At 41.9% G+C, this 27,131-nt stretch overlaps 1 protein-coding gene across 2 annotated transcripts; it reads left to right on the top strand.

The window, feature by feature from the left end:
- Positions 1-2,595: 2,595 nt before the first annotated feature.
- nap1l1 (nucleosome assembly protein 1-like 1) lies at positions 2,596-26,002 on the top strand. 2 transcript variants are annotated; one of them, XM_085386666.1, is made up of 15 exons: positions 2,596-2,714; positions 6,687-6,725; positions 7,765-7,853; positions 10,589-10,691; positions 12,896-13,037; positions 15,364-15,444; positions 15,807-15,935; positions 16,090-16,161; positions 16,237-16,376; positions 16,852-16,997; positions 17,099-17,118; positions 17,605-17,727; positions 17,855-17,887; positions 17,974-18,024; positions 24,167-26,002. In XM_085386666.1, exons 2-15 carry the CDS (start codon positions 6,709-6,711, stop codon positions 24,203-24,205), a joined length of 1,185 nt encoding a protein of 394 aa, XP_085242792.1. In that variant the 5' UTR covers positions 2,596-2,714; positions 6,687-6,708; the 3' UTR covers positions 24,206-26,002. The 2 variants fall into 2 exon arrangements, with proteins under 2 accessions (XP_085242792.1, XP_085242793.1); XM_085386667.1 differs by lacking the exon at positions 24,167-26,002 and adding an exon at positions 21,481-21,653.
- The last annotated feature ends 1,129 nt before the right edge of the window (positions 26,003-27,131 follow it).

Below are 27,131 nucleotides of genomic sequence, written 5' to 3'. Positions count from 1 at the left end.
GCCTATATGTTGTAATTACAAACTATGGGAGTAAGAATTAAATAGCTTTACATCTAATTTGTATAGAATCATTTTGACCTTCGGATTAATCTGCTGACCTTGAAGGAGAGATAAGAAGTCAAACACTCATAGTTTCTAAGTTTAAGGCTTTTTGTCAATTTTTGACCAATGAATAGTTACGCTGCCCTTGAAGGCCTTGGTGGATGTAAAGCAAATTTTAATGGAGTTTTAACATCACCCCACTCTACAAAGTTTACCAGAATTAATTTAGAACTTTTTGAAATCCCACATTTGCAGACAGAATGAAACACATGCACACAAACACTACCAAAAACACAACCTCTCTGGCAGAAGTAATTGCTAACATTAATGGTGATTCCATTCCATTCAGGGAGCAACTTTAAGGCCCCTGGTGTGAACTGTTTGTATAAAACTAGTAACTTAAGACACTGCACAAAACAGGAAAAAGAAAAGTCTTCAGCAGTAACTCAGAAACACAAGACAACAAACTGGGGGGAAAGCAGTCAGCAGGGCAGAAAAATAGAAGGACACATAAGAGGACAAAAACAGAGACACAGGGACAGACACAGAGACAGGAAGGAAAAGCGCAGAAGATGCATAATGTAAGTGACTTTTCAAAAGATGAAGGAAGTCACTGAAAAGAGAGAAGAAACAGAAAACACAAGCAAAGCACAAAACTTGCAAGAAAAAAGTAACACTAGAAATAAAAATGAATTAATATAACAGAAATGGATATAGGTGTCCTTGGGGGGGAAAAGGCTTTTGGTAGGTTTTGACAATAAAAATACACGTGTTTCAAAGTGGGGTTTACCTGGCAGCTCTCACGTGGACCTATAATGTGAAAGCTGGAAAACAATTCCTCTCACTGTTTTTATCTGCTTTCTGTTCCTGTGCTTCTGGCTGGCATGACTCAGGGAAATATTCACTTTTGAGTTTTGTGCCATCAAAGACACATGTGGGAAGGCTTTGTCTTCTGGGAAAGTGTGGAATGAGAGAGATCCGACCTCTGGGCTGGTGCCAGGTATTGCTCAGAGGAGGGTAGAAGCCAAGCAGTGTGCCTGGTGTTAGTAACACTGAGTCCGGTGCTGCCTGATGGATGAATCACAGTGAAATCCTTCCAGTCTTTGCTTCTGGCTTCATTCCGGGTCACTAGGAAGAGGTTTTCTATCCGGCTGTCTCTGTTTTGAGATATGTCATCACTCAAATGTGTGTAGGCTATTTTTTTTTAACCGGCGGCATACACTTTCCCTCAAAAACCACCTGATAAATTTTCGCTTATATGGTGGGACATTGATGGACAGAATCACCACTCGACCTAACCCCACTAACTGCATGCCTTTAGACTGTGGGAGGAACCAGAGCACCCAGAGGGAGAACTCACACAGACAAAGGGGAACATGCAAACTCCACACAGGAAAGCCCTGGCCAGATGGTGGATTTGAACCCAGCACCTACTTGCTGCCAGGCAAGAGTGCTAACCATTGCTAACCATTACCTATCTCAGATTTTAAGTCCTCAATCTATAAAAAAAACTTTTTTGGGTGTGCTATTGTTCAGTGTAACAGCGGTGTACACACAGTTCATTTTTAAGCAAACCACCATAAAGTGTGAGTACGTTGTTGGGTCACCATGTAAGTAAAGTAAAAAGTAAGTAACATTTTATTTGCATAACACCTTTCAAGATAAAAACCACAAAGTGCTTCACAGAAAAGCTAAAACATAGCTAGAACAGCTGAAACACACATTAGCATTGAAGTCTGAGAGTTTTTATGACTAAAATAGATACCGCCAACAAAAGGTCCCAAAGTGTGGTTTGTTGTAGTCAAAGTGGCTGGGGATGCTGGTGAAGACATGGTGATTTTGATGCTAATAACAGGGGGAGCACGAATCTTGCTGGGGAAACTGAGAATGAAGATTATGGCAAAAGGACGAGCGTCACAACGTCCATGACGTCCGTGGCACCCAGACTCTGGAATAACCTCCCCGTTCATATTCGCACTGCCGAGTCTATCCAGTCTTTTAAATTACGTCTTAAAACTTATTTTTTTACTTTGGCTTTTGATTCTGTCTAGTTGGCTGTTTTAGCTTGTTGCGTTGTTACCTATTGTTTGTTGTCCTCTTCTATTGTTTGTTTTAACTGTCTCATGTTTTTATTGACAGTGAAGCACTATGGTCAACACTGTTGTTTTTAATATGTGCTATATAAATAAATTTTGATTTGATTTGATGATGAGTGTAATCAGTTCCCCAGGCAGTGATGATGAAGACGACTGCTTGCACGATGAAGGCAATGGAGCTGGTAGCTGCGATCATGACAATCGTGGTATAAGATAATGACTGGAAATGACATGGTGAAGAAGTTTAAGACGCTGATTAAGAGAGAGTTGTGACGATAATGAATGAATGAGGTGATGAAGAGCAGCAACCAGATGATTAGAAGACTATAAGGAGGACTGGAACGATGTTTCCTCATCCTCTGCTTTCCCCCCTAGGGGCAACCTCACCGCCGCCCCTCCCATGCACAGCGTTGCCTCGGTGATTGCCGGTTTACGTGATGACGTCGGATGTATATGAGCGCAGGCGGCGGGATCTCTCTCCCTTTTACCGCCATCGGAGCGGAGTCTCTTTCTTCCCCGAGACCGCTTCACTGCGTAGCGCCGCTAACCAAACCAGCCTCCGGCTAGACAGCGAAGGTAAGAGACGGGAGTTGGGAATGGCTTCGGCGCTAACGCCCCAAACTTGGTCGTCGTCCCCGAAGTTGAATTTCAGTCCCACTGTATGAGCGAACGGTGGCAAGAGGGTGACAGCGCTGCTTTTGCTAATGCTAGTCAAGTCAGACAGTGGCAGCAGCCATTGAGACTGGCTCCACCATGATGTGTGTTAACGTTACACGCGATTTGGGAAAAAAAAAACAATAAAACAGCGTTTATGTTCGTCCGCTTCCACCGGACTGTTTGACCAGTCATTGCATTCGCAGAGAGGACAAAACGCTGGCTAAGTCCGGCACTTGTCGGCGTTTTTCGACATTTGTTGACACGTGTCTCCTTTCTTGTAATTTTGGACTTGACCTTATTTTTATTTTTGTGGAGGATGGGTGGGTGGAGATGGAGGGGGACGGGGGACTGTTCACGAGACTGAGCTTTACTGATAACGGCACGCGGCGTTTGGTTGAATTGGATAGTCGGTTCTATTACATAAGGGGAAGCTGGTTAAAACGTGGTGCTGGAGCGTTGACACCACTTCCTAACTGGCCCATATTTTCTAGTTACAGCACCGTGTCTGTCGAAGCTGTTCCTCCCACTTGCTCTCCCCGAGTAGTGCGCATCGAGCTAGCAGCACGCAAGCTAGCTTTAACTAGCAGCGCACACACAAGAGCTCTTTGATACTAGACTGAGGCAGGCCGGCTAAAGTTGGTCTGTACACTAGCCGGAGTCCGGCTTGTTTTATGTGGGTAAAATGAGTAAACGTTTCAAGAGGTTGGCTGCCAAATGAAGCCGAAATGTGGTTTCAGCAGGCAGGCATCCACCCGGGGCTTTTTGTTAGTCATGAATGGGTCGACATGACTTCAGCATGCAACACGTGGTCGCTGGGCAGGGATAGAAGAAATGGCTATCTTGAGTAAGGGTCTGTCTTTGGGCCAGTTTGATGTTTTTAGGAGAATGTAATCAATTAGCTGCTCCGTGTTGCAATTAGTCTTCTCTAGGGAACACGTAGGTGGGTTTAAGTTGTCTTTTTTTTCTTTTTTAATGGCAATTACACACCATACAAAGTGGGAGCAGCTTAAATCTTTTTTGTTCAAATGAATCGCCACATATAGCTCTGGAAGCGCTGATGTTGTTATCACTTTTCACAATGAAAAAACAAGTTGAGGTATTTTAGGGACTTAAACAATGAGGCATGCTGTTGATATTGACGCAGGTTGGCCTCGGCAATTTGATAGAAAATGCTCCAGGCTGGTATTATCCTGTGCGTAATATACCCAAGTCTTTGTTTCGTGCATTATAAGTCAACTACCCCAACTAAAAACACTGTCATCTCATTCTGCACAGTGGAAGTTTTTTTTTTTCTTTTTTTGTCCTAAGAGCTTTCTCCAGTACTTATCAATAATTTGGAGAAATAGAGAGGTGGTAGGGATGGTGGGTGTCATCCTAGAGTAACAAAGCACATGTGCTTTTATTATTCCTAGACACTTTCAGATTTATTCATTTGTCAGTGTAAACTTAAAAAGTGAAAGCCTAAAAACGTTTCTTGCTATTCCAAAAGTGGCAGACTGCAGGTTTCATTTGAGAAATGGGATGTAATTAAAGTCACAAACCAGCCAACAAGGCAGGCTTCTCCCTAAATCAGTTATCCTCTGCAAGAGGGAAGAAACACATTATTGATCTGTCATGTGACTTTTCCAAACTAAAAGTGTCACATCAGCTCTGCAGCTGAATAATCTTGGCGTATTGGCTGAATATAGCCCACCTGAGATAAACAGTTATGATATGCTGCTTTGTTGAAATAATTTCCTTGCTCTGTTGAAAGACCTACATAGATTTTTGGTTTCGATTCTAATTTGTCAAAAGTTAAGTGTAATAGATTATAAGCTCCTGGGCTTTAGTTCTTGAAGCCCTGCAGCTGCTAGTGTTACAGGCTAACAAGGGACAGATTTGCCCCTGGGATGACAGTTGAATGTAGTTAATGAGTTGGGACAGCAGCAAGAACATGGCAGTCAGGAAAAGGATTATGGACCTTTTACCATCATCTGCACTCTGCTGAAATGCCGTCGTGTCATTCATGTGTTGCTAGGTCAGTGATGATTCATATAAAATGTGTCTTGTAACATTGTCATGATAAAGTAGTGGTAGTCAAAGTCCATTAGACTTTTAAAAAATTGAATAATTGTTTTTTTTTTTCTTAATGGGGAAAAAAAATACTTTGGCTCATGTGTTCCTCCATGGCACTCAGCTGCCTCTTCAGTGAGTCTCGGGTCCATCCTTTATGGGTTTTAGCAGCAATTGCATGCAAGTCTCATCCTAGAGCTGGTGGAGAACTGGTTCCTGTAGTGCTAAACCAAACTGTACCAGGCTACAGGAGTAGAAAAGGGACTGCTGTCAAGCAGCTAAACTCCCAGCTGGTGGAGTTGGAATATGTCTGTAGGGAGAGGCAACTGAATTGCATCAAGGACCCGCCACCCTAATCAGTCTCTCAGGGGAAGGTGGCCTTGGCTGAGTGGCAAGGGGGTGACTGACTAACAGCCAGGGTTGATCCCATGTAGACTGGGATGGGACTCTTAAAATAAGCATGTGATGGATTTAGACAAATCCTGAGTGTTTAATAAAAATTCTTTGGAAAAAGAAGTTAATTATTTATTTATTAATTATTTGGGGATGGGCGTGTTATTAGAGATTAGTAAAGTTTATTTGAATATCGATCATAGCAGGTAATAGTAGCCACAGTGCTAAACAGACTGCTGTACTGATCGGCAAAGGACTAATGAGGGAAAGATGACATTCATATGCACTAAAGTCATTTTCAGTCTTTTGTTTTTAATCAGTGTGTGAATGCCTCATAAGGCTCTGGTTTGATCTTTCGTGAGATGCTGTCAGTGCTGTGTTGACTGCAGCCTAGGGTTCCTTTTATATGCATTTTTCATGCATTTCCTCTGGAGTGGAGGGTAGTGCTGTGTGTGCACTATTTTCAGGAGTAGCATTACTTATACAGCCAGTTTAGTTTCATTTGCATCAAAATGGTGAGGCTGCAGTTTTACATTTTTAAAATTATACAATAAAAACTATATCATTTTAGTTTTGTGGTAATAAGAAGGGAAAGGGACTTGATATGAAGTAACTCGAGTTTTTGTGGTTTATTATTAGCGTTCTCTAACAACATTGTGGGGCGCTTATTGCAGAAATTTTTCTATTTATTTTTTTTACTGTGGAGGTGCTCAGTAACATTCCAGTAGCTGTTTAACAACACAATGAAGGACTGTTAAATTTAAACCAGTATCTTTATATTAGCTTAGAAGTTGGTTGTAAACGGTGTTCAACAGAAATCTTAGTGTACTAATTAAAAACATGAATGCACATTAATATCCTCAATGCCCCCGCAGATACCTTTCCTTTCTGCAAGTTCTTAATATTAGTGGACATGCCAGGCTTTTTGTTTTTAAGTATATTACATAAAATTGTTCAGAGTGGTGGTATTCACCCTTTAACTGCTTACTAGAAAAAGATGTGTAAAGGTAGAGATGAGGCTCAACAGACGGATGAACTACTGATAAGAGCCGCATTTTGGTTGTGGTCATTACTCCTGAACTTTCCACTGTGAGAACAGAAGTTGCATAACATAAAGTGTGCTCTAGCTCAATCATGCGTAACCTCATGCATGTGTCTTCGGTGCCCTCTGGTACTTATACAAATTGCACTACACCTTTGTGCGTATGAAATTTCTATTGTCATTAAATGATTTACTCTGGCTCTTGCAGCCAGTTTTTAAACTGAAACTAGTCATTTTGAGCAGGTTGTGTTAATAAGTTGCCATCTCCTAACCTGGTTAGGATGGATGCAGCTTTGCCTTTAGGCTGAACAATTTTGCAAAAAGCCTGTGTAGTGCACCCCTCTGGTAACAATAACATGTAATCCAGGATTTCTAAGCTAACTGGTTCTGTTCTTTCTTTCTAGCATCACTTGAGACTCGGTTAATATGGCAGACATCGACAAGTAAGTACATTATGTGGTGTTGATAACTAAAATTAAACATTGGGCCTCTCTGTCAACTCGTTTTTTTTTTTTTTTTCTTTTCTAAGTTGAAGGTGACATTTTTTGTGCTTATAAGGTAAACCTTGAATATACCAAAAGCAGAACCATGGAGAGGTCCAGATTAGTTGCGGTAAAGCCTGACAAAGGGTTTGCTGCAGGTGGGACACCTGTCAAAGCATCCACACCCCAGCCTTTTATTCTAAAATTCCTGTGTCGTTGTTGCAAAAGAGGCAGTGATTTATAGTTGCACACTCATTATGATATGAAATGGGACTTTTTAACATGAAGCCTACAGTAGTTGGACTTGTTTTTGGAGCCAGCTTCATGTGGTCATTGGAGGAACTGCAGTTTCTGGTACTGAGTTTTCAGATTCAGAAAGTGCCCCTCAGGTTAAATCTAAGGGTGCAGTGCAGTAGGAGCTCCTCCACACACCTCTCCAACACCTAGGGTTACTTTTTTTCCCCCTTTAAATGAGTGTTTTACAGGCCACCTTTAAAACATGTATGGCTCTGTAACAATGGCCCAATCGGATGGAAGCTGTCTCTTTGACTCTTAAATTCTTCCACTCTTGGGCATTGATTTTTCACAATAGTCTGCAGCCTGGTGGAAGGATGAGACGGGCTAGTGAAGCTGTGTTATGTTCGGTATTGAACTGTGATAGTGCTGCATCTTGAAGTTGGGCATCATGTTTCACTGCTTTGAGCAGCATCATGGGTAAAGGCAGACTCCAGTTTTGTTTACTAGTGAATTTTTAGAGCTGCACCGCATCACTGCTGGCCCTCACTCAGTATCAGGATGATCTTGGGCAAGGTGTGTCAGCATGGCAGTTGGCTCTTCATTGTTAGTCATGCTATTACTGCCACATGTGGCTGGCATAGTGGTCAGTGATCAGCCAAAAGATGGCAGGAGTGTTTGGCCAATCTTAAATGTTCCTTCATAAGTACTGCTTTGTTTTGGCTAACATTTCCACCCTCTGTCCTTCCCCTCTCTCCTTGAGCAGCAAAGATCAGGCTGAGATGGACCCAGCAGATATGGAGGATGTTGAGGAAGTGGAAGAGGAGGAGACGGGAGAAGATGAAAACAGCAAAGGTAAGGCAGTCTCAGTATACTTACAGTCTAGAGTTGAATTGCGCATATTCTGTGGTTTAGGTGAAATGTAGAAGTGGGGGAATGTGGGGTCACATGTGCCCCCCCTCAAAAAAAGCTATTTAGCCAGTGCCAAAGGAATATCAATAGCCAAGTGATAACATTGAGAAGATGGCAATTCAAACACTCAGTATCAGTGGGTGAACAAAGTGGCACATAAACTTGAATACAGCATAATAGACTTAACAGTTGAGAGCTGGGAGCACTGATCCGTTTTATTTTGGGATCTCGATGCTGTTTATGTATTCTTTGATCCTCAATGGTTCTGACGACTCCTCACATATTGGCCTACTCCCGGCTTATTGTGGCTAGATATAGATTGCTGCTTGGGCCTATCTTTTTATAGCTAGTTTGAGCAGTGTTTTAAAAGCCAGACTTGAAAGAAGACTGATTCTGGCTGCCTACGTCTGATCTGTCACAGCGGCCACACTTTAAGGAAGTCTGTACACAAGACCTAGAAGCTGGGGGAGGATTATAAATGCATGAGTAATACATGGTTGCAGCCTGCTGGCGTTAACATGCAGTGTAGACCCTCATTAAGAAATCTTTTGAGATTTCACACATGAGGGCTGTTGTGGAACACCTGTAACTTGGGAATCACAAGCTCTGAACATTTGAGATTTTTAACTGATGTTTGAGATGAATGTAAATCTATTAATTACATGAAGCACCCCACGCCCTGCAGATACTCCTCTGCTTTATTGTAGGGTTTCAGTAATGCTGTAGCGTCAGTTGCACAGGTACTGTGGTGTAGTACAGTTTCTGTAGTGTGTGGATGCACTATAGAGCAGTTCCTGTGGTTGGTAGATTTGGTAATGATTAAAAACAAGTTTTTATTGCTGGTTGTGTAGTAGCGGCACCTTGGTTGAAATTCAGTTACTACTACAGTTGTGCGATATGACCAAAATCTCATCTCCCGATATAAAACATCTGTCGTCCGATAACGATATAAATCACAAAAATGTAACATTTTCTGTAAATTCTGTGAATCTCGGGCAGCTCGACTTGCGTGAAGTGTTTCCAGCTGCGCGTAGCTGGAGTCGAGTGTTTTAGCCGATGCATGAAACGATACATTTTTAGACATGAGTTGTAACGACGCCGTTTTCTTTGAGTATTTATTACACGGCGTGCTGCGGGGAGAAGCCTGTTCTAACGTTTGAGTCTAAGGTTTATTTTTTAGCACCTGGCGGCTCTTTTTTACTTCTCATCCGTAAACATTCTGCATCTTTCACGTGATTCAGTTTATTTTGAAAAGTCTCAACAGGATCTTGAGCTTTATTGTGAAAGGTTTATGTGGAAAATAAACAAGTGGACACGCGATGGTGTTACCGTCGTTGTTGCATCGACGATGCATAAAAACAGGCGCTTGTCCATCTGTGTGGTTATATTAAATATAAGAGAAAGAGAGAACTTTAAGAAATGAATATAGCCACTACAGGGACATCAGAACCATGAAAAAACATTACCGTAAACAGTTTATTTTGCAACACCACGAAACAAACGATAGCGTAAAATGAAACGATAGATGTTTTTATATCGTCATCCGACATATATCGTTATATCGAGCAGCCCTACCTACAGTCGTTCCAGTAAGCTGAGCCGATAGACTTTGACTTGAGGTTTTGTTTTTTGTTTTTTTTGGTGTCAGTTTAACAACATGGGCAGTTATAGTTGCTCAACTTGCCCCTGCATTTACATAACTTGAGGAATGTGCTACAGCTGCTAGTTAACTTAATTCTGACAGTGCTGCAAATGGGTTTTAACATAATTCAAATCCCCCTCAGTGACCCGGTTTAAGTGTGTATAGCTTTAAAACCTCAAATGTAACAGTTGAAGACTACAGGGGGATCAGTTTGTAAAGGTGTAGTGATGCTTCTCTAAAACAATCTAATGTGGTGGTTTACACACAGCTCAGTGGTTCAGTTTCAGTCAGAGACACAAATCCACTTTCAGGTTTCTTCAGAAAGGTTATCCAGGGTTAAACTATACCAAATAAAAACATGTGGCGCTGCCTGCTGTGGTGACCCCTTGTCACAAGGGGAGCAACATTTGTTTTGTCACTTCATAACAGCCCCCTTCTTGTGTTTTTGGTCTACTACAGAATTCTACATTAAAGCATCTGCTTAAGGAGCTGATTTTGTCTAAATTCAGAGAAGCTTATTTATTTGACTCGGTGCAGCATCCCAGACAGCTCGCTGATTTTTGGCTTGTAACACAAGGAAAATGTCCAGGATGTGCCAGCAGAGAAAAGTGACTTCCAGTCTTTTTAATCTTCTCACCTGCCAGCAGCAATCTGACTGAGCTTTGATAGGTGTGAGCAATGTGTCGGACACTTGGGTTGTACCATCTGTCACCTGTCTGGCTGCACAAAGAGCACTCTTTGACTGCTGAGCATATATGTATATGCAACATTCATAATGCACATAACCAGACATCAACCTCTGTTTCCACACTTTAAAGCATACAACAAGCAAAGTACTTAAGAGCACTCCACCGAGCAGTGATGGAATGGTTACAAAAACAATCGTGAAATTGTTATTGTGCAGCTCCTGATTTGGGTTTCAATTATAAATCAGTATATTTGAGTGTAGTTTTAAGTGAATCCCGCTCAACATCAGTTCTGAGATGATGCTCAAGTTCTGCTCATAGATTTCTTTTCACTGTATGTTTCTCTTCAGCTCGTCAGCTGACTGTCCAGATGATGCAGAATCCACAGATCCTGGCTGCGCTGCAGGAGAGGCTGGATGGTTTGAATGGCTCACCATCAGGGTACATGGAGAGGTGAGGGATGGCTCATTTGTCTTGCCTGAGCAGCACACAGGCAGCTCTGAATTGAGAATAATGTACAGACTTCGTTTTTGTTTTTATATTAAGGTTTTTATGCAAGAGTGGTATTCACTAAATTTTGTTCAGTAGATCCTGCTTTTTTTTTTTTTTTTTTTTTTTTTTTTTTTTTTTAAAAGTCTGGCTGTTGGCAACTGTTGCTGTGGGCTTTCCATCAGTTACAGCAATCACTTCCTTGCAAATAGACAATCAAAAACATCCACCTACAATCTACATGCTTCAGCATACTGATGAGTATCTGAAATGGTGACGACACCTTGTTGAGTAGAAATGCAAATGACTTTGAAGTTGAGGTCAACACCAACGGTGCAGTCAAAACCAGCGAGTCATGAGTTGATGAGCATCTACCGGTGTGACACTACATGGCTCAAGAAATACAACCGGGTTTCAGTGTGAAGCAGGTGGGCTTCTTACATTGAAGTGGGAAGCCTCAGCCCCTGGCGAGGTCAGCTATTATCGTCTCGGATGCGATGAAGGAAGAACGCATGTTGAGTTTCAAACATCACTTTGTAAGGACAGCTGGTTTTAAATTGGGTATGCTGAGGCACATAAAGGTGAGATGTATGGTAATAGGAAAACCCATTTAATGTCTTACAGACCACTTCCAGACTGTAGGCAGTGAAACATTAAACAGAAGTTCAAACAAGACAAAATTGTCTGTTCGTTTTAAAATGCAAAATCCAAAGTCTAGCTCTGCTTTCTCAGTGTAAGTGGCTGTGAGCACCTGGTGTCCTTCATAAAACAGCATACCAGAGAGCCTTTAAAATAAATGCATACAATGATGTTGTGGAAAAAGGACAGTGGGGCACCGCATTTCAGGGCATAGTACTGGCATCAGTTGTAAATAATGAGGGCTGCTTTAGTGGGCGAATAGCTGCACAAAGACTTTATTTTGTGTAGTCACTTGAGTTAACATGGATCAATTTGTTGCCTGAGTCCAGGAAATGTAATCGCAGCTGACGTGAGTCATAGTTAAAACGAAAACAATCCAAGTGGAGGAGATACTTTTAACAAAAACCACACTGAAGGATGCTTGCTGAAACGGCGACAGTTCAGTCAGTGGTTGGGGCTTCTGAGATGCTAGGTTGTGAGCGTCGCTGTGCATCTTGGCTACAGGGCTGAGCCACCCACTGCTCCTCTCTTCAGCAAAACCATCAGCAAGCAGCTCTTTAATCAACATGTCAAGTGTTTGGCAGTCACCACCAAACTCACCGGTTGCATCCCAGCACTTGGGACTCAAACACGCATTCCCCTGCCAGACTAGTGCAGGCATCTCTAATTTACCACACTGCAGAGAAACTTGACTGGGTGCAGTCTCTCTGCACTTCTGAGTCTGGTTAACTGATCATTCAACAGATTCTAAAGATGTAATTAGGATGTTAAAGTTGCAGGGTGTCCAAATGGGACCGCAGAGATGTGCACCTTCAAAAGCAGAAACATGGGGTCTGATGTGAAAGAACAAGCAGAAAGAGCAGATTTGCATTACAGGAGAATTTATTCCACCATCAGATAAATGCACTATATTGAAAGCTAGCTGAATGGAATCGGTAGCATCCTACAAAATAAGTCTGCGATGAGTTGGAAATGAGAAGCATGGATGTGATGAAATGGTTTCATATTCATTTCAGTTTGCGTTTTAAAAATATAAACTGTCTGTCATTAAAAGCAAACATGGAAGTGACCTTGTAAGACATGAGGAGGAACCCCTCTCTCATCTACAGCAAGACCCAGGCCACAAGTTCCCCAAGTGTCCACCAAGTAAATCTGCAAAAGAAACTGACGCTGGTGTTAAATGAAGCAAATCTGAATAAAAGCAGTTCTCAGCATAGTTTTTTTTACTGTTTTTAAAATGTTTTCTTGGAAGGCCATCCTGACTCACTATGGATCCTCTGGGGAGAGTATGTCTGCACTTTGTTGCCATTCTCTAAAGCTCTCTGCAGATTAACTTCTGAAGAGGGGGCCGCTCTTTGCCTCAATCACTTTTTCCCCCCTGTGACTTAAATTTTTTTTGTAAGGGCTAGAAAACGAATGACAATCAAGTATATATATATTTATACTTACATTTTTTATTTGGAGTTTAAATATTACTTTTCAATAACCAGGATTGTCCTCATGTCTTCTGTTCATGTGTCCTCCCTCAGTTTACCAAAGGTCGTAAAGAGACGTGTCAATGCTCTCAAGAACCTGCAGGTCAAATGTGCCCACATTGAAGCGAAGTTCTACGAGGAAGTACATGAGCTGGAAAGAAAGTATGCTGCCCTCTACCAGCCCCTCTTCGACAAAGTATGTTTTTGGTCTTGTGTATACTTTGTAAAGAAGTCATGGTTTGTCACCACAAAGTAAAACTTACTGCGTATTATGTGTTCCAGTGTGATGCAGCCACTCTTTAGTCACTCACAGTAAGACCAGAAGCCTAATTTTGTATGGCTCTTTCCTTTACAGAGACTTAGGACATAAATGACAATTTAAAAACTCTTTTTAGAATGTATTTATTTATTTTTGTTTTTTTGAAGAACGGTTGAATCACAAATTCTGCTCTTCAGAAGAAACTCTCATAAGCCTACAGGTTGCATATACATTTACCTAAACATTGATTAAATACAAGAATCTGCTGAGCGCTTCCTGAGGGCCAAAGCGCTCGATTTGAACAAGACTTGCAGCTCTCACGTTGTAACTGGACATGAGTAGGTTTAGACCTGCATTGATACTGATGTGTTTGACGCTTTCTCCTTGAGCATCATTTGTCTCGAGTGCACACTTTCTTGAATCTGTGAAGCTACATCAGGATTTAGAAGCAGCTCAGGGAACTTGGAGCTTGCATAGAAAACGTATGGCTCTGGTCTGCTGTTTGAGCACACTCCATGTGTGTCAGTGTATCTATAGTAACCATAGCTCTTTCATCATTCTTCCATCTGTGGTGGAGCCAAGAAAGCAGCTTTTCTCAGATATGCTGCAAACCTTTGATAATCTGGGACCAGAATTTTTCTGGGAAATGAAATGAGTTGTTTTCTCAACTATAAAAATAGTTCCTCTTAAATGTTAACTGATAGTCAAGTAAATGCTTTAAGCTGACTTGTGTTGAAAGGTTTGCTTTGTGTTGCATCAGAAGGTGATGAAAGAAGAGGTTGTAAAAAGCCCCTTTATGGATTTGGATCACACTGTTGTACTGCGTGTAACATAAGTGCACGATCTAGGGCTGCTCGATTATGGCAAAAATGATAATCACGATTATTTTCACTGAAATTGAGATCACGATTATTTGACGATATTTATTTAACCCTTTAAGACCTACTATAGAACCAAGTCCACCAGAGCTTATATTATTTTTATTTATTTTTTTTACATGCTGTAGTGCCATTTGTGGGAGCATTTCAAGTTGCTATACATCAATACAACTGTTATAGCCCATATTTTAATAATATGTATGCATTAAGTCCATAGTAAATTACATAAATTGCAAAAAAGTGCAATAAACTAAAAAAAATTGAAAATCGCTTTTGTTTTGTTTACATATATTTCTACTTGGAGAAATTTAAGAGGTTTATCCCTCAAAACTTTAAATACAATAAAGTTGCAAAAAATAGTTTACAACAACAGGAAATTTACTTTGAGTGTCTTCATAGTTTTATTTTGGAGATACAGCAATTTTTATATACTGCAGGAAAAACAAAAAACAATCCTATGATGCAAATTTGCAAAGAAAACAGCAGGTGCATCATTTCACTGTGGGAAGTGTTACGACCAGCTGATAGGAACGGCAAAGCCTGTTTCTGGAATATTATGTTTTTGTTCCTGCAAGAGCTTTTTATGCAGTTTTTGCAAAGCTATATGTGGAACGAAACTGTGACCGAGGACAAGCTGATGGCATCAGATGTAAGTACAACTCCTCCGGTTTCATATGCAAAACAAATTATTGCGCTAGCTTACACGGTTCAGGTTCTACAGGGATTTAAAAATAGTTACGCAAAACGGAGCGTGCTGCTCTGACCGGCTTTAAAGGGTTAACAATGACTTTAAAAAAATAATATAAAATAGTGTGCAACACCACTGAAATTTTTTTTTTTTAAACTCTCTTTTCAACCAACGGCAGTCACTCTCCAAATAACTTCTGCTTAGCTTTCCGAGCTTCCCTCGGGTCCTCTTAATCAGCGGTCTCCACCCTTTTTTGCGCCACGGACGGTTTATGCCCGACAATATTTTCACGGACCGGCCTTTAAGGTGTCGCGGATAAATGAGGGAGGGGCTAATAATCGGCTCAGTCATTTTTAATGATCGTTAAAAGCCCAGATCGTAATCGTGATTAAAATTCGATTAATTGGGCAGCCCTAGCACGATCCTTCACCTTTGCAGTGAGGACTGCTTTCAAGCTGCTGTTCTGGGTGTTTCTGATGTCACTAATGCAGTGTTAAAGGCACCTTTTCCTGTAAAGTAACACTGTTTGAAATGACTACTTTGCCATTTGAATCCAGAGATCGCTTGTTCTCATACAACTCACAGAATGCAGGATTTGTTTATTTTGTAAGAACTGATTTGCTGTGGTATAACTTGCAGTATAAAATAAATGCATGTGTAAATATGTAATTCAGATGGTTCTCTCGTTTCCTCACAGAGAAGTGACATAGTGAAAGCAGCTTATGAGCCCACAGATGAGGAATGTGAATGGAAAGCGGATGAAGAGGAAGAGCTGACGGTACGTAAGCAGGGACAAATGACAAATACACCTGCATGCTTACTGTACAAATACTTGGCTTTCTGCATTTTTCTGCTTTCACATTTCATACGTGGACCAAATTGTCTTCCCAAAGTGACAGCACAGCATCCAACCATCACTGATTTCAGACAACTGCTTTTCAGAGTGGATTAAATCTGTACTATGGTGCTGCATGTGAAGCTAGGTTTTTTTTTTGTTTGTTTTTTGTTTTTAACATCCCCTTTTGGTCATTACTGTTCAGTGCTGTGTGGTTGTATATGTGGACGGGGCATAAAATGTTTTGGTTTGTTTATTCACCAAACACACATACAAATACTTAAAAGAAAACCTCTTTTAACCAGGATGAGATGAAGGAGAAGGCCAAGTTGGAGGAAGAGAAGAAGGATGAGGAAAAAGAAGACCCCAAAGGCATTCCTGAATTCTGGTTAACGGTTTTCAAAAATGTGGATCTGCTCAGTGACATGCTGCAGGTATGTTTACGCACACAGAAAATGGGTCACAGACAGCGACTACTTCTCTAATTCAATAATCAGGGTTTGCTTCCACCTCCTGGCCAATAGCTGTATAGGCTGGCTCGTGTGGTTTTCTGTGTTTGCTTCTAAACCACTTCTTCCCTCCCCTCAGGAACATGATGAACCCATCCTTAAGCATTTACAAGACATTAAAGTAAAATTCTCAGATCCAGGACAGCCAATGGTAAGTGTGCTTCTCATACTTTAAATGGCTAAAACCAGTCTGACTGTTTGCTCATCAGCCTCTTGTGTTCACCAGAGCTTCACATTAGAGTTCCAGTTTGAGCCAAACGACTTCTTCACAAACACAGTGTTGACAAAAACCTACAAGATGAGGTCAGAGCCCGATGAGAACGACCCCTTCTCCTTCGATGGGCCAGAGATCATGAGCTGCACAGGGTGAGTGTCGGCGATTCTTTTTTTTCTTTTCAGGTTTTTGTTTTCTAAGCAACTTTTGATGCACATAATGAAATGCTGCCAAAGAGCTTATCATTTCTTCAGTTTTGCACCTCAGCTGTCACAGGCTGATGGAGTGGTGCTGTTGAGTGGGCAACGTGGCAGCTTGTGAACTGACATAGGACTTTGAAAGTCATACCATAGGTGCACCGACCAAATATCTGAGATGAGTCTGAACTCTGTGACCTCGAGGTCACAATTTATAAATCAAATGTATACCTAACTCGTATTAACTCGTATTAACTTGGAGGTTGTGGGTGAGCACTGGTGGCCACCAGTATTGCTCTCCAACCAGAGAGGCAGAGGATAATTGAAAGTCCTTACTGGATAATTCGTACATCCCAGATGTTTTTTAGATTTGACACTTCAAATGCTGCCTCCTGACCTTGTTTCCATTGCTCCTTGTTTTTGACAACAGCTGCACGATTGAATGGACAAAGGGCAAGAACGTCACATTGAAAACAATCAAAAAGAAACAAAAGCACAAGGGCCGTGGCACGGTCAGGACGGTCACCAAAACGGTCCCCAACGACTCCTTTTTCAACTTCTTCACCCCACCAGAGGGTAAGAGTGACATGGCAGAGAAGTTGACCGTTGCTATACAGAGTTTGCTCCAGTCTGAGTTTGTTTGCATTGTTTCATTTTGATCTGTGCTTTCTTTGCAGTCCCAGAAAATGGCGAGTTGGTAAGTTGGTGCTTTTACACACCATTTCACCTGGGATGTCTTTTGATATTAACTTGAACTTCTTTATATGAGACGCACACTTCCATTAACCTCAAACATCATGTAGTGACTTAAAAACATGATTTGGTGACCCAGATAAGTAACTACAGTCAAGGTTGCCAGAGGGGCTGGTCTGTGAATCTTAATATTGAGTAATACTAGAAGCAAAGCCACTACAGCTTGGCAACAAACTGTTTTCTCAACTTTTGATTTTGACAAAATTCAAATTTTATCACACACTAACTCCAGCTGCATCTTGGCACATCTTAAAGGCAAACCTTAGTGCCTGACAGGCCAGAGGATTTGTAATCAGTTTTGTACCCATTCTTCCCTCCAAGGAGGAAACGCACTTCAGATGCCATTTGTATAGAAATGCTGAATCAGGGGCAGCTCTGGTTGCTTTCTCACTTTGTTCAGGAAATGCATGAATAAACTGTCTGATTTCAGGATGAGGATTCGGAAGCCATTCTGGCTGCTGACTTTGAAATTGGCCACTTCATCCGCGAACGTATCGTACCCCGAGCGGTGCTGTATTTCACAGGAGAGGCCATAGAGGATGATGACGATGATGTGAGTGTGGGCATTTGATATCTTGGGTGGGGTTACAAAGTGATTGAGTTGTAAGAATTAATTCAACTTAGATAAGCATTTTAATTTGGCATGATCCTGGCTCTTAACAAATGTTTTTCTTTTACAGTATGATGAAGAGGGAGAGGAGGCAGATGATGAGGTAAAACCACCAAAAAACTACCACAGGCCACTAAAGCTTACATTTTGGAAGTTGTAGACTGAAGTTGCCCTGTGCTGTGTGTTCAGGAAGGTGAAGAGGAGGCTGACGAGGAGAACGACCCCGACTATGATCCCAAGGTGAGAGAACATGTCTGTAAAGATCTCTGGTGCTGTGAGAAAAGACCTTACTCAGCAGTTCTCAACTTTGATGGCTCAGGATTTTCTTACTTAAGGCGATGGATAGCTTCACGAGTCACTGCGTTCAGAATCTTTCTGCATAATTTTCTGTCACCTGAGGATCCTGAGCTGCAGGTGGAGAACAGCTGATTTCAACATACAGAATACATACTGTCAACAAATGCATCTCATTTTACACCAGCTTTAATTTGCTTCAGCTTCTGTTCTGTTGTGACCTTGGTTTGGTTCTCTGGTTAAGACAGAAAATGCATCCAGTTGATATTTTGTCTTTTCAGCGCTCCATTTTCCGCTTGACTTTTACAAGTTGTTGAAATTTGAATGCTGCATGTTGTTGTTGTTAAAGCTAAAGTAACACAGATACAGTATGCCAGAAACAAAAGGACACAAGGAAAAAAAAAGTCCTTCAAGTTTGTACAGAATTTTAGCCAATAGGCTTTCTGCCACATTTGGACACGATTTTACCTCATTTTATGGTAACTGCCCAGAAACGTATCAAAATCTATCTGCCAGTAAGCAATTTATCTTCATTCATTTATCTTTACTTCATCACCTAATGAACAAATTCATCTGGAAACCACGTCAATCTTAGTCTAAACCAGGGGTCGGCAACCCTAGGCACGGCACGCGAAGGGTTTACTGATGGCACGACCATAGCTGGACTGGCCAGATTTTTGGTGGAGGCCAGCAGGTGGATGAGGGAAGGAGAGGCAGGAGGAGGAGAGACCCGAGGCGGCCGCCGGTCTGAGTGTCAGGTGAACTGAAATTATGACCTGCAGTCTATCTTGGTCAGATATAAACCAAGTTTAGGTGCAGTTTATTTTTGTTGTGCTGACTTTTTACAGTCAGTTACAATAACTCGTACTGCGTGCTAGCTAGCATGATGGAGTTTCTATACAGCTGGGTGGGTGCTGTGATGTTACTGATAGTGAACTTTATTTTATTCATAAGGTTAGTTAGTAGAGTTGCCAACCGTCCCGTAAAAAGACAGAATCGTCCTGCATTCAGAGAAATTATTACGCGTTTCGTGTTGAGCTGAGAAGAGACGCAGTTTGTCCCGGACTTCAGCTACAATGAAAAAGACACAAAGCTGGATTTATTCTGTCGTTACGCTTCAGCTGCTTCTTCTCTCATTCTCTCTCATGAATGAGTTGAAGTTATGAGCTGTTTCTGAGAGCTAAATAACACCAGGATCCTTTTCTAAGTAGCTGACAGCTGGTAACTGTGCAGGGGCGGATCTAGGAAAGTTTTGCCAGGGGGCCAAGGAGGGCATTAACAGGGAAAGGGGGGCACAAAGAAATACTTTCTTATTCTCATTTAAAATGTCTCGCTGTTATTAAATAATTATCTGAAGCTTACAACCAAAGTGTTTATCTGATGTAAAATGTATAGAAATCATACATATACCAACAAGACTGTACATCACTGTCACAGCAGCATTTGTTTTCATTCAAAGGCTTTATGGCTTTAATACCTGGTGGGCCGGTCTTTAGTCAAGCCTGGGCTGTGTTTTTTGTCCCAGTCCAGCCCTGAGCACGACACGCAGTGAATTAATCTGAGAAGGTGCATCAAAAAATAAATGGCTGGGCCAGCGGTGCACATCGCAAATTAGCTCGCATAGACACATTAGTTGTGTCGCTTCTTAATGATGGTATCATAGCTAACAACCCCAACTACCAGATTCAACTTGTATTTGGCTAAAAATAACTTAGAGGGACGTTGTTAGCTTTCCACATTCCGACACTTCAAAAGCTTCAGGAGCTGTCCACTCAGCACAGCATCAGCACCATGGAAATACACGGATACATCCGTAGACTCGAGACACAATGCATTTTTGGGACTTTCAGGCGTTTGGACCAATGTTTTCTTTTCTGAACAAACCAGAAATCTTTAATGAGCAGCTGGATTTGTCTCGCATTAACTGGCTGAGGTAATGCCAGTTAATGCAACATCGAAGCAGCTGGAATCCACAGCTGTGCGTGTTCATGGAGCTGCATGTTCACCTGCTGGTCTTCAGAACATTGCAGAGGCCTTATTGACAGTATTTGGCTCTACATATCTGTGTGAGCAGATTTTCTCTCACATGAGTGTCCTCAGGTAGCTGTCCGCTGGACACCCGGAGACCTGTGTGTCTGAGTGGGAGACCAGAGATCACATTAACATGTCTCTGTATTAACAAACATGCCAAATTGGCCCAGTTTATTTTTCTTGTTGTTGTGAGGAGACCATAAATAGCGTTTGTATTTTCTGTTGTACAGTTCATTTGCTGTTATGGATAAAAAGTGTCTTTGTTTTTATTGTGTAACTTCATAGAGTGTTATTAAATTTATTCTTAATGCAATCATATGGCACACTGACTTCTGAGGAATTTTTAAATGGCACTCGCCATCAGAAAGGTTGCCGACCCCTGGTCTAAACCTTAGACTGGATATAAAACATTAATTTAAGTCACAAATGACTGCAATATTAAAGTCATCAATCAAGTTAAAGTAGGTGCTTTTCTCCCCCCTCACCCAGAACTGCCGAGGCTGCCTACGTCCCAGGATTCCAAATTTACTGTAACCTGAACACACCAGCTGTGTTTATTGTGACAGTCCAATTACTACTATGTATCTTTACTACATTATGGTTACTCAGCAGGTTACTCAATGAGCCAGACCACTTTGTAAAGTATTGTGACTGAGAGCCAGGGGTCCTTCATCACCTGTCAGCAAACATTCACTGCATTAGAAATAAACTTGAAAATGCATGGAATGTAAAGACAACATTATACAGTATTTATCAGTTTAACATTGCTTGAACCACCCGTCATGGTCAGCAGCTTTTAATGGGCCAGAAATTCTGTGCCCATCTTTAACCATTTGAATAGAAGTGGGCATGCACACACCAAATGAAGTGCAAATCTGATGAGATTTGGCCTAGTCCCCCCGAGACACAAAATAACAGGTTGTCTCCTGCGGGGCTCTTTGTTCACTGAGATTCTCTGCATCCTTCTTGATGAAGGTAATGCAGCTGGAAAAAACTGAGTAAACAAAAGCACTGGAAACGGCAGCAAGATGCATGAACGTCTGTGATCAATGGACTCAAAGTGTCCTTTTGTAGGTAGTCACATTTGTACGGTTGGGTTTTTGAGGGGTTACCTGCATGACCTTGCGTGTTGACTCATTTGGCCTGAGACTAGTAACTTTGAATTACACCAAACTGAAGAAGCTGAGTTTGACACCACAGCATGTAAACAAGCATGAGCTCTGCTGCTGCTTTGCTCAACTAAAACATCTGACATTCTGTATTCTGCGAGTTTGGCTTTTTCTTTTTTTTCCCTCCTATTCATTGATGTGTCTTCATCACCTGTCACTTTGGCATATTTTGTCAGCTACTCTTTAAATTTTTCCTCACTAGGTTTAAGTGGTGACTGTAGAAAAATAACCCTATCCTGGTAGGTACAGCTCATTAATTGTCAGCTTTTCCACCATCACACCCCCACCACCCTCCACCCCCACACCTTTTGATTTTGGGTTATGGCTTTTCCATCTTTGTCTCTCTCCACCCTTCCTCGGCTGCTGTGTTAACACTATCCTAACTCACTGGTTTGGCTTTTTTATTTTTTCTTTCATGAAGTTTAACCCATATTAGAGCTCTGCATTTGCACCTGTATCATTTCTGTATGTTGAAGCGAGCCCAACCTTCTTTGTTTTGTCCCCACCATGTTGAACTCTTCCCATGCACAAACACAGGCTAGTTCATCAGGGTGATGATTTGTTTGGCAAAAATGTCCTTTTTGTTTATGTGTGAGTTCCCATTTAAATGTCATTGGTCTGTTCGTCCATGAACGTCCTTTGTTTTCCTTCATGACCTCTGTTCATCTACATGCCCCCAATACAGGGCTGTTGTGATGTCTTAATGTCTGGTTAAATGGCTCTCAAATGTCCCCAAAAGTGCTTTTAATTCTAAAGGGCCTGTTACGATCCATTAGAAACTGGAGTTCTGGTAGTATATGGAGAAAGAAGCTCAGATGCTGCAGCAGTGGTGTTGGTTACAGACAGGGCATTCGTTTTTTGAATGTGTACTTTGAGTCGCTCATTAAAAGCCACATGTGTTGAACGGTGGCAGCAACGACCTCACTCTGTAGTAATGTGTGTGGCATCAAGCCTTGAACAGCTGCAGCGTGCCATCATCACCTCTGCAAGTGTGTAATGTCCAAGGATGTCCCACCCTGAGTGTGCCGGGGGCTTAATGATCCTCTGTGTGGTTTTAAACCTTAAGTTGCCCCAGTGTTTCATTTATTTGGCAGCTAATTGATTTGATCTGAAGTCCTTGAGTTTATGTTTAAAGTGTCGACATTTGTTATTTTGAAAGGGCTAATGGAAAATGGGCTCCTATGGCAGATGTTTGGGTCTCTCCCAAGTTTGTACTGTGGATACGGAGTCCCATTATTCAACTTTGCTGGTTTAAAAAAAAATATACCCCAGCCATTGTTAATTTAATTAACCAGCGGAGATTCTGAAGCTAAATTTTCAGTCACTGAATCTCTGGCAGTTAGCTGGTTGGATGTTGGTATATCAGCCTCTAATCAACAAGTTACACAGAAATGTCTGATTTCTTTTTTTTGTTTTAGTGAACAATCATTATTATTTTGTCCTCCACAGGACTCATTATGAGATTATCTCACACAGTGATGGAGGCCTCGAAACTCCAGTATTTGTCTGCATTTGTTGAAGATTACTGAGCGAGTTTCTTTCCTCACCATAAGTCAAACTGAGGACAGCAGATTGTTCTGTTGACACACCCCATCAAGAAGATCCACCAGCTCGTCTTAAAATGAGATCTATCATGTCGTTAATGTTTCAGAGAGATCTGAAAGTTGTCATTTCCTAAGGCACCAAGATACATTTCGGCGTTCTCAAACGGCAACATTTAAGTCTCAGAAAAATGAGCAAACTGTTTATCTCATGAGGAATTACCTTTACCTGTCATTCCTGGTTGCTCAGAATGCATCAAGTAGACGAGTAGAAATGTGTTTACTGGATGAATGTGCTGATAAATGGAACAGAATAATCCTTTAATCCTTTGGCACAGCTGACAATAAGAGAATCAAAGTGTATTCTATGATGTTGGAAACCCTTCACACTGATTTCTGAAGTGCTTAGTAACATGCGAGTGCTGAAAGATGTCTGAGGGTGCTTTAAGAGTTGCATAAGATTGACATGCTCCTGGTAGATGCCAACTAATGTGCGTTAAAGCAGGAACCGTAATATTGCTGAAACTAGCATGTTAGGCTGGCATGTTGGGGATGCTGGCAGCTGATGGTTTTTGTGCAGTAGAGGCTGGTGGGTGGGGACGTGGTCCTTACTCAGACATGAGCGCACAGCCCCCTGAAGTTTCCCAGTCACGACTGCAGTAAAGTAAAAATGACAGGAACCTCCTAGCTGTGTAAAAGAAACTTGCAATACCTACAGCTCGCTCAGGGCACTATAAAACTCCAAGCCATCCACATCGGGCTTTATTTTATCCATTTAAGCACTTTATCTCCCTCACACCTGTGGTCAGCTTAGCTTTCATCATGAGTGCTCTTACACTTACACTCCAGAAGAAAAACTTGAAATGGCCATCTAAGGTTTGTCACTATTTTGCCTCATGCTGATACAAAGACATATGGGGAAAGATTTATATGAAGCACTTAAAGGTCACAAGTTGCATATGATAATTAGAAAAAAATGTTAGCTTAGCAGAGCCAGCCTACTGCTAAGCTAACCTGCTGCTGGAGCTTCCCACGGGAGTGCACTCGATCCTCTGAAAGTCATGTCACTTTCAAATGGTCTCACCAGCACCCTAAAGAATCCCTGGCCTGATGTTTATTTGCATCAATACTGTTTAACAAAAAGTATTTTCATACTGCTGTCTGTCTAATGTGAATGTGTCAGTCATCACATCCTTGTCATTTCTGTTGCATTTAAAAATAGCTGAGGTGAGAAGTTTGAGTTTGTAGCTGCTTGAGTGGTGGAGTGGCGTGACTGCGTACGTGCCGTTTGAATGAGTCCGTATGGAGCGGCCTTCATCTTAACACCCACCATCCTGTTTCTTACAGAAGGATGCAGCCCCCCCAGCTGAGTGCAAGCAGCAGTGAAGCCTGACCCGGCTGCCTCGAGGATCAACTGCACTGTAACAGCTTCTCAAAAGAAGAAATATATAAATAAAAAAAATAAAAAAATAGTTACTTACCGCCTTATAATGTTTTGTATTTTTCTTGGTAGAGAACTTGGAGAAAAAAAGGTTTCAAGATTTTTGTTACAAAAACTCATGGTAATATACTGGGAGCAGTGTGGCTCGATATACATAGTATTTTACTAGACCTGTTTTCCCCTCTCTTCCTTCTCTGTACAATAGTTAGACTGCAGGAAGATAACCTCCCTCAAAAAGCATGAACTTGTTTCTTCACTGCTAAACTAGTTTGGGTTCTTGTGAAGTCTTTTGTTGTATTTGCTCTTAGACAACAGCTGTGGTTTAGACTGGCATTGCGGCGACACCAATCTATATATCCTCTCCTCCAAGCTAAATTCCAGGTTGTCCCAGTGATTTATTTTAGCTTTTGTTTTCTAAACTCTTAGCGGGGACTTGAGCACTTAAAAGAGAACTCACAAAGCACTGTAGCATTTCCAGACAGGATGGATGTGTTAGCTGCACCTGAGTGTCCAGTCCAGTTTATTCTGTGGGATCCACAGTTGCCACCCCCTCACCTGACTTTTCTTTTTCCCACTCCCCCACAACTTCTTTGGGAATTCCTGTGCCACCTGTGCTCCACTGCTTTCCGCTTAAACATTCCGGTAAACGGACTGGCTGGCCCCATTAGTGAACCTCTTAAAGAGTCTGCCATTCTTCCTCCGGACAGACTGTTAAAATGATATCAAAACTGAGGTTTGCAGTGACTTCTTCGCTCCTGTGGCTCTCTACAGCCGACTCTCGAACATTCCTTATCTTAAGAAAACTCTGGAAGGTGGGGTGAGACAGTTTGTCAGGATGGCGTAGTAACCTCACGCTTCAGGCTCCTCGAAGGCTCGCAGTAGTGTGGCTGTCGTCTTTTTCTATAGCACTTTGTTACTTGTGTGGTGTACCAGTGGTGTCCTGTCCAATTATTCAATGTGAGCAGCCCTTTGACTCCTCCCACCCCATACCTGGGGGGATGTGAGAGGGGGTGCTGCTGTAGCCCCGCCCTGCAGAGTTCAAGTTGTGCTATTTGGTTTAAAGTGCATTACCGTTGTTGTCGAGGGAGGCACACTAGTCCCATTCAGGGAAGCTTTATAGGAACAGTGTTGGGCAGATGTAGCACGGTGGATGACAAGGGGAGGGGTGGAGTGTCAAGATTGGGCTCACCTCACTTTTTCCCTCTTCGGTTTGTTCACCCCCATCATGTAACCAATTCATGTCGCATGTGAACCTGAGCCCAGTAGCTGAGGTCACGGTTCATTTTTATCACTGTGAAAGAAATGGGGGAGTGTGATAAGGCCATTGTGTTGGCTCATGACCCACCACCCTGCCCACCCAAACCTGCTTCCTTTGTTACCCAGAATGCCTTGGAAAAGGTTGTCGGAGCAATACTTAAAGCCAGGAGAGGAACTGAAATGTAACAGCAGCCTTGCTCCCCCCAGTCCTTTAGCGCCCCCCCCCCCCCTTTCTCTCCCCTCGGTTGTGAGAACAGCCATCTGTTGGTTGTCATTGGGGCATCATCATGTCCACTGTGGAGATCCAGGGTACTTGGCATTTTGCAGGGAGTGTCCAGATCATGTTCATTGGAAATGGACTGACTGGATTTCTGTGGGGGCGTCCTTCTGAGCAGCTGTTGTCAAGGCAAAATGCTATGCTACAAAATACTAATGTACTCAATAACTGTACGTGTATGTTCATGAATAAATTGGTTAAACATGTATGTGATGGCTGACTTTTTCTCTCTCTCCTCCCCATCAAGTTTTTGTTTGTGTTGATGTGACAGATTGAAATATTCTACAATGCTTTGCTTGTTATCACCCGGAAACTACAGCATGGTTATTAGGTTGCCATCAAAGTATATTTGCATGCCCTGACACTTATTTTTAAACTTGTAGTCGTGCATCATAAAATATCACAAATGGTCCTGACAAAGTGTTGTGTTTAAAATAAGTGTTCCAATTTAAACTGTCTTATGCACGTGAGTCGGCTTCATTTACTGCCTTGAATATACCTGTTCTTTGGGAAAGTGACTTGTATTTCCTTCATTTATCCTGTTAAAGTCTCATTGACATGAAAAAATGTCTTTTGTCAAAACAGATTTGGCCAAGAGTGTCAGAAATTCTGAATAACAAATATCACAGCAGTTTTATAAATGTCATTTAAGGGACCAAAAAAGAACTGGACTGGTTATAATGAAGCCATCATACTTGAAAAGCAGGTGATTTCTTTGTGTTATAAATAACCCACTCATTATGATTACCAAGAAAACACACTGAATAAAAAAAAAAAAAAAACACAAGCCCCAGAAATTACTTTTCAAACTACACTGGGAATGTGGCCTATGAAGTGCTTGTTCCAGCAGATGGCGCAGTTGTGCAACATTTGAAACCATGTCCCCCGGGGAGTGCGGTTTGTAATAGAAACTGAACATGAGCACACAGAACCCCACACAAGAACCAAAAGGTCAATTGAATGGAGAGTGAAGGGCAGCAGTAGTGATGCAAATGAAAACTGAGTGCATGTAAAGCAGGCTGCAGGTGCTTACTGTCACTGTGATTCACTTGGAGGGCAGTGAATCTGAATGACTGACTACAATAATTTGCCTGCGTTTCAGTCTAGGCGGTGTTACAGTGTTTATGCATGAAGGCGAAATCTCAGCTCTGCGCAGTGCAACTTAAAGCACCTCTGATGCGTCTGCACATACTGGCAGACTTTCAATCTCTTCTTCCATACTAAACTGAAAATACTGACGTTATCAGTACTCTGCTTTGTGCTCATCCCAGGAGGCTGGATGTTACTCAGGGGGGCGGTGCACCTCTTCAGACCCCTCCCGCCCCCAACCCACTTCT

Source organism: Rhamphochromis longiceps, linkage group LG17 (assembly GCF_057381845.1).
Source record: "Rhamphochromis longiceps isolate RC_006_pf linkage group LG17, R_longiceps_female_GT1.1, whole genome shotgun sequence".
Lineage (NCBI taxonomy): Eukaryota > Metazoa > Chordata > Actinopteri > Cichliformes > Cichlidae > Rhamphochromis > Rhamphochromis longiceps.
Note: the sequence above shows the minus strand (reverse complement) of the source record. Positions and strands in the feature narration are given on the sequence as shown.

What these genes read in the sequence shown, in the direction of transcription:
- nap1l1 (XM_085386666.1), top strand. An exon ending in AGAAGATGAAAACAGCAAAG is followed by an intron (nt 7,854 to 10,588) that starts GTAAGGCAGTCT and finishes GTTTCTCTTCAG; the next exon opens with CTCGTCAGCTGACTGTCCAG. An exon ending in TAGAGGATGATGACGATGAT is followed by an intron (nt 17,728 to 17,854) that starts GTGAGTGTGGGC and finishes TTTCTTTTACAG; the next exon opens with TATGATGAAGAGGGAGAGGA.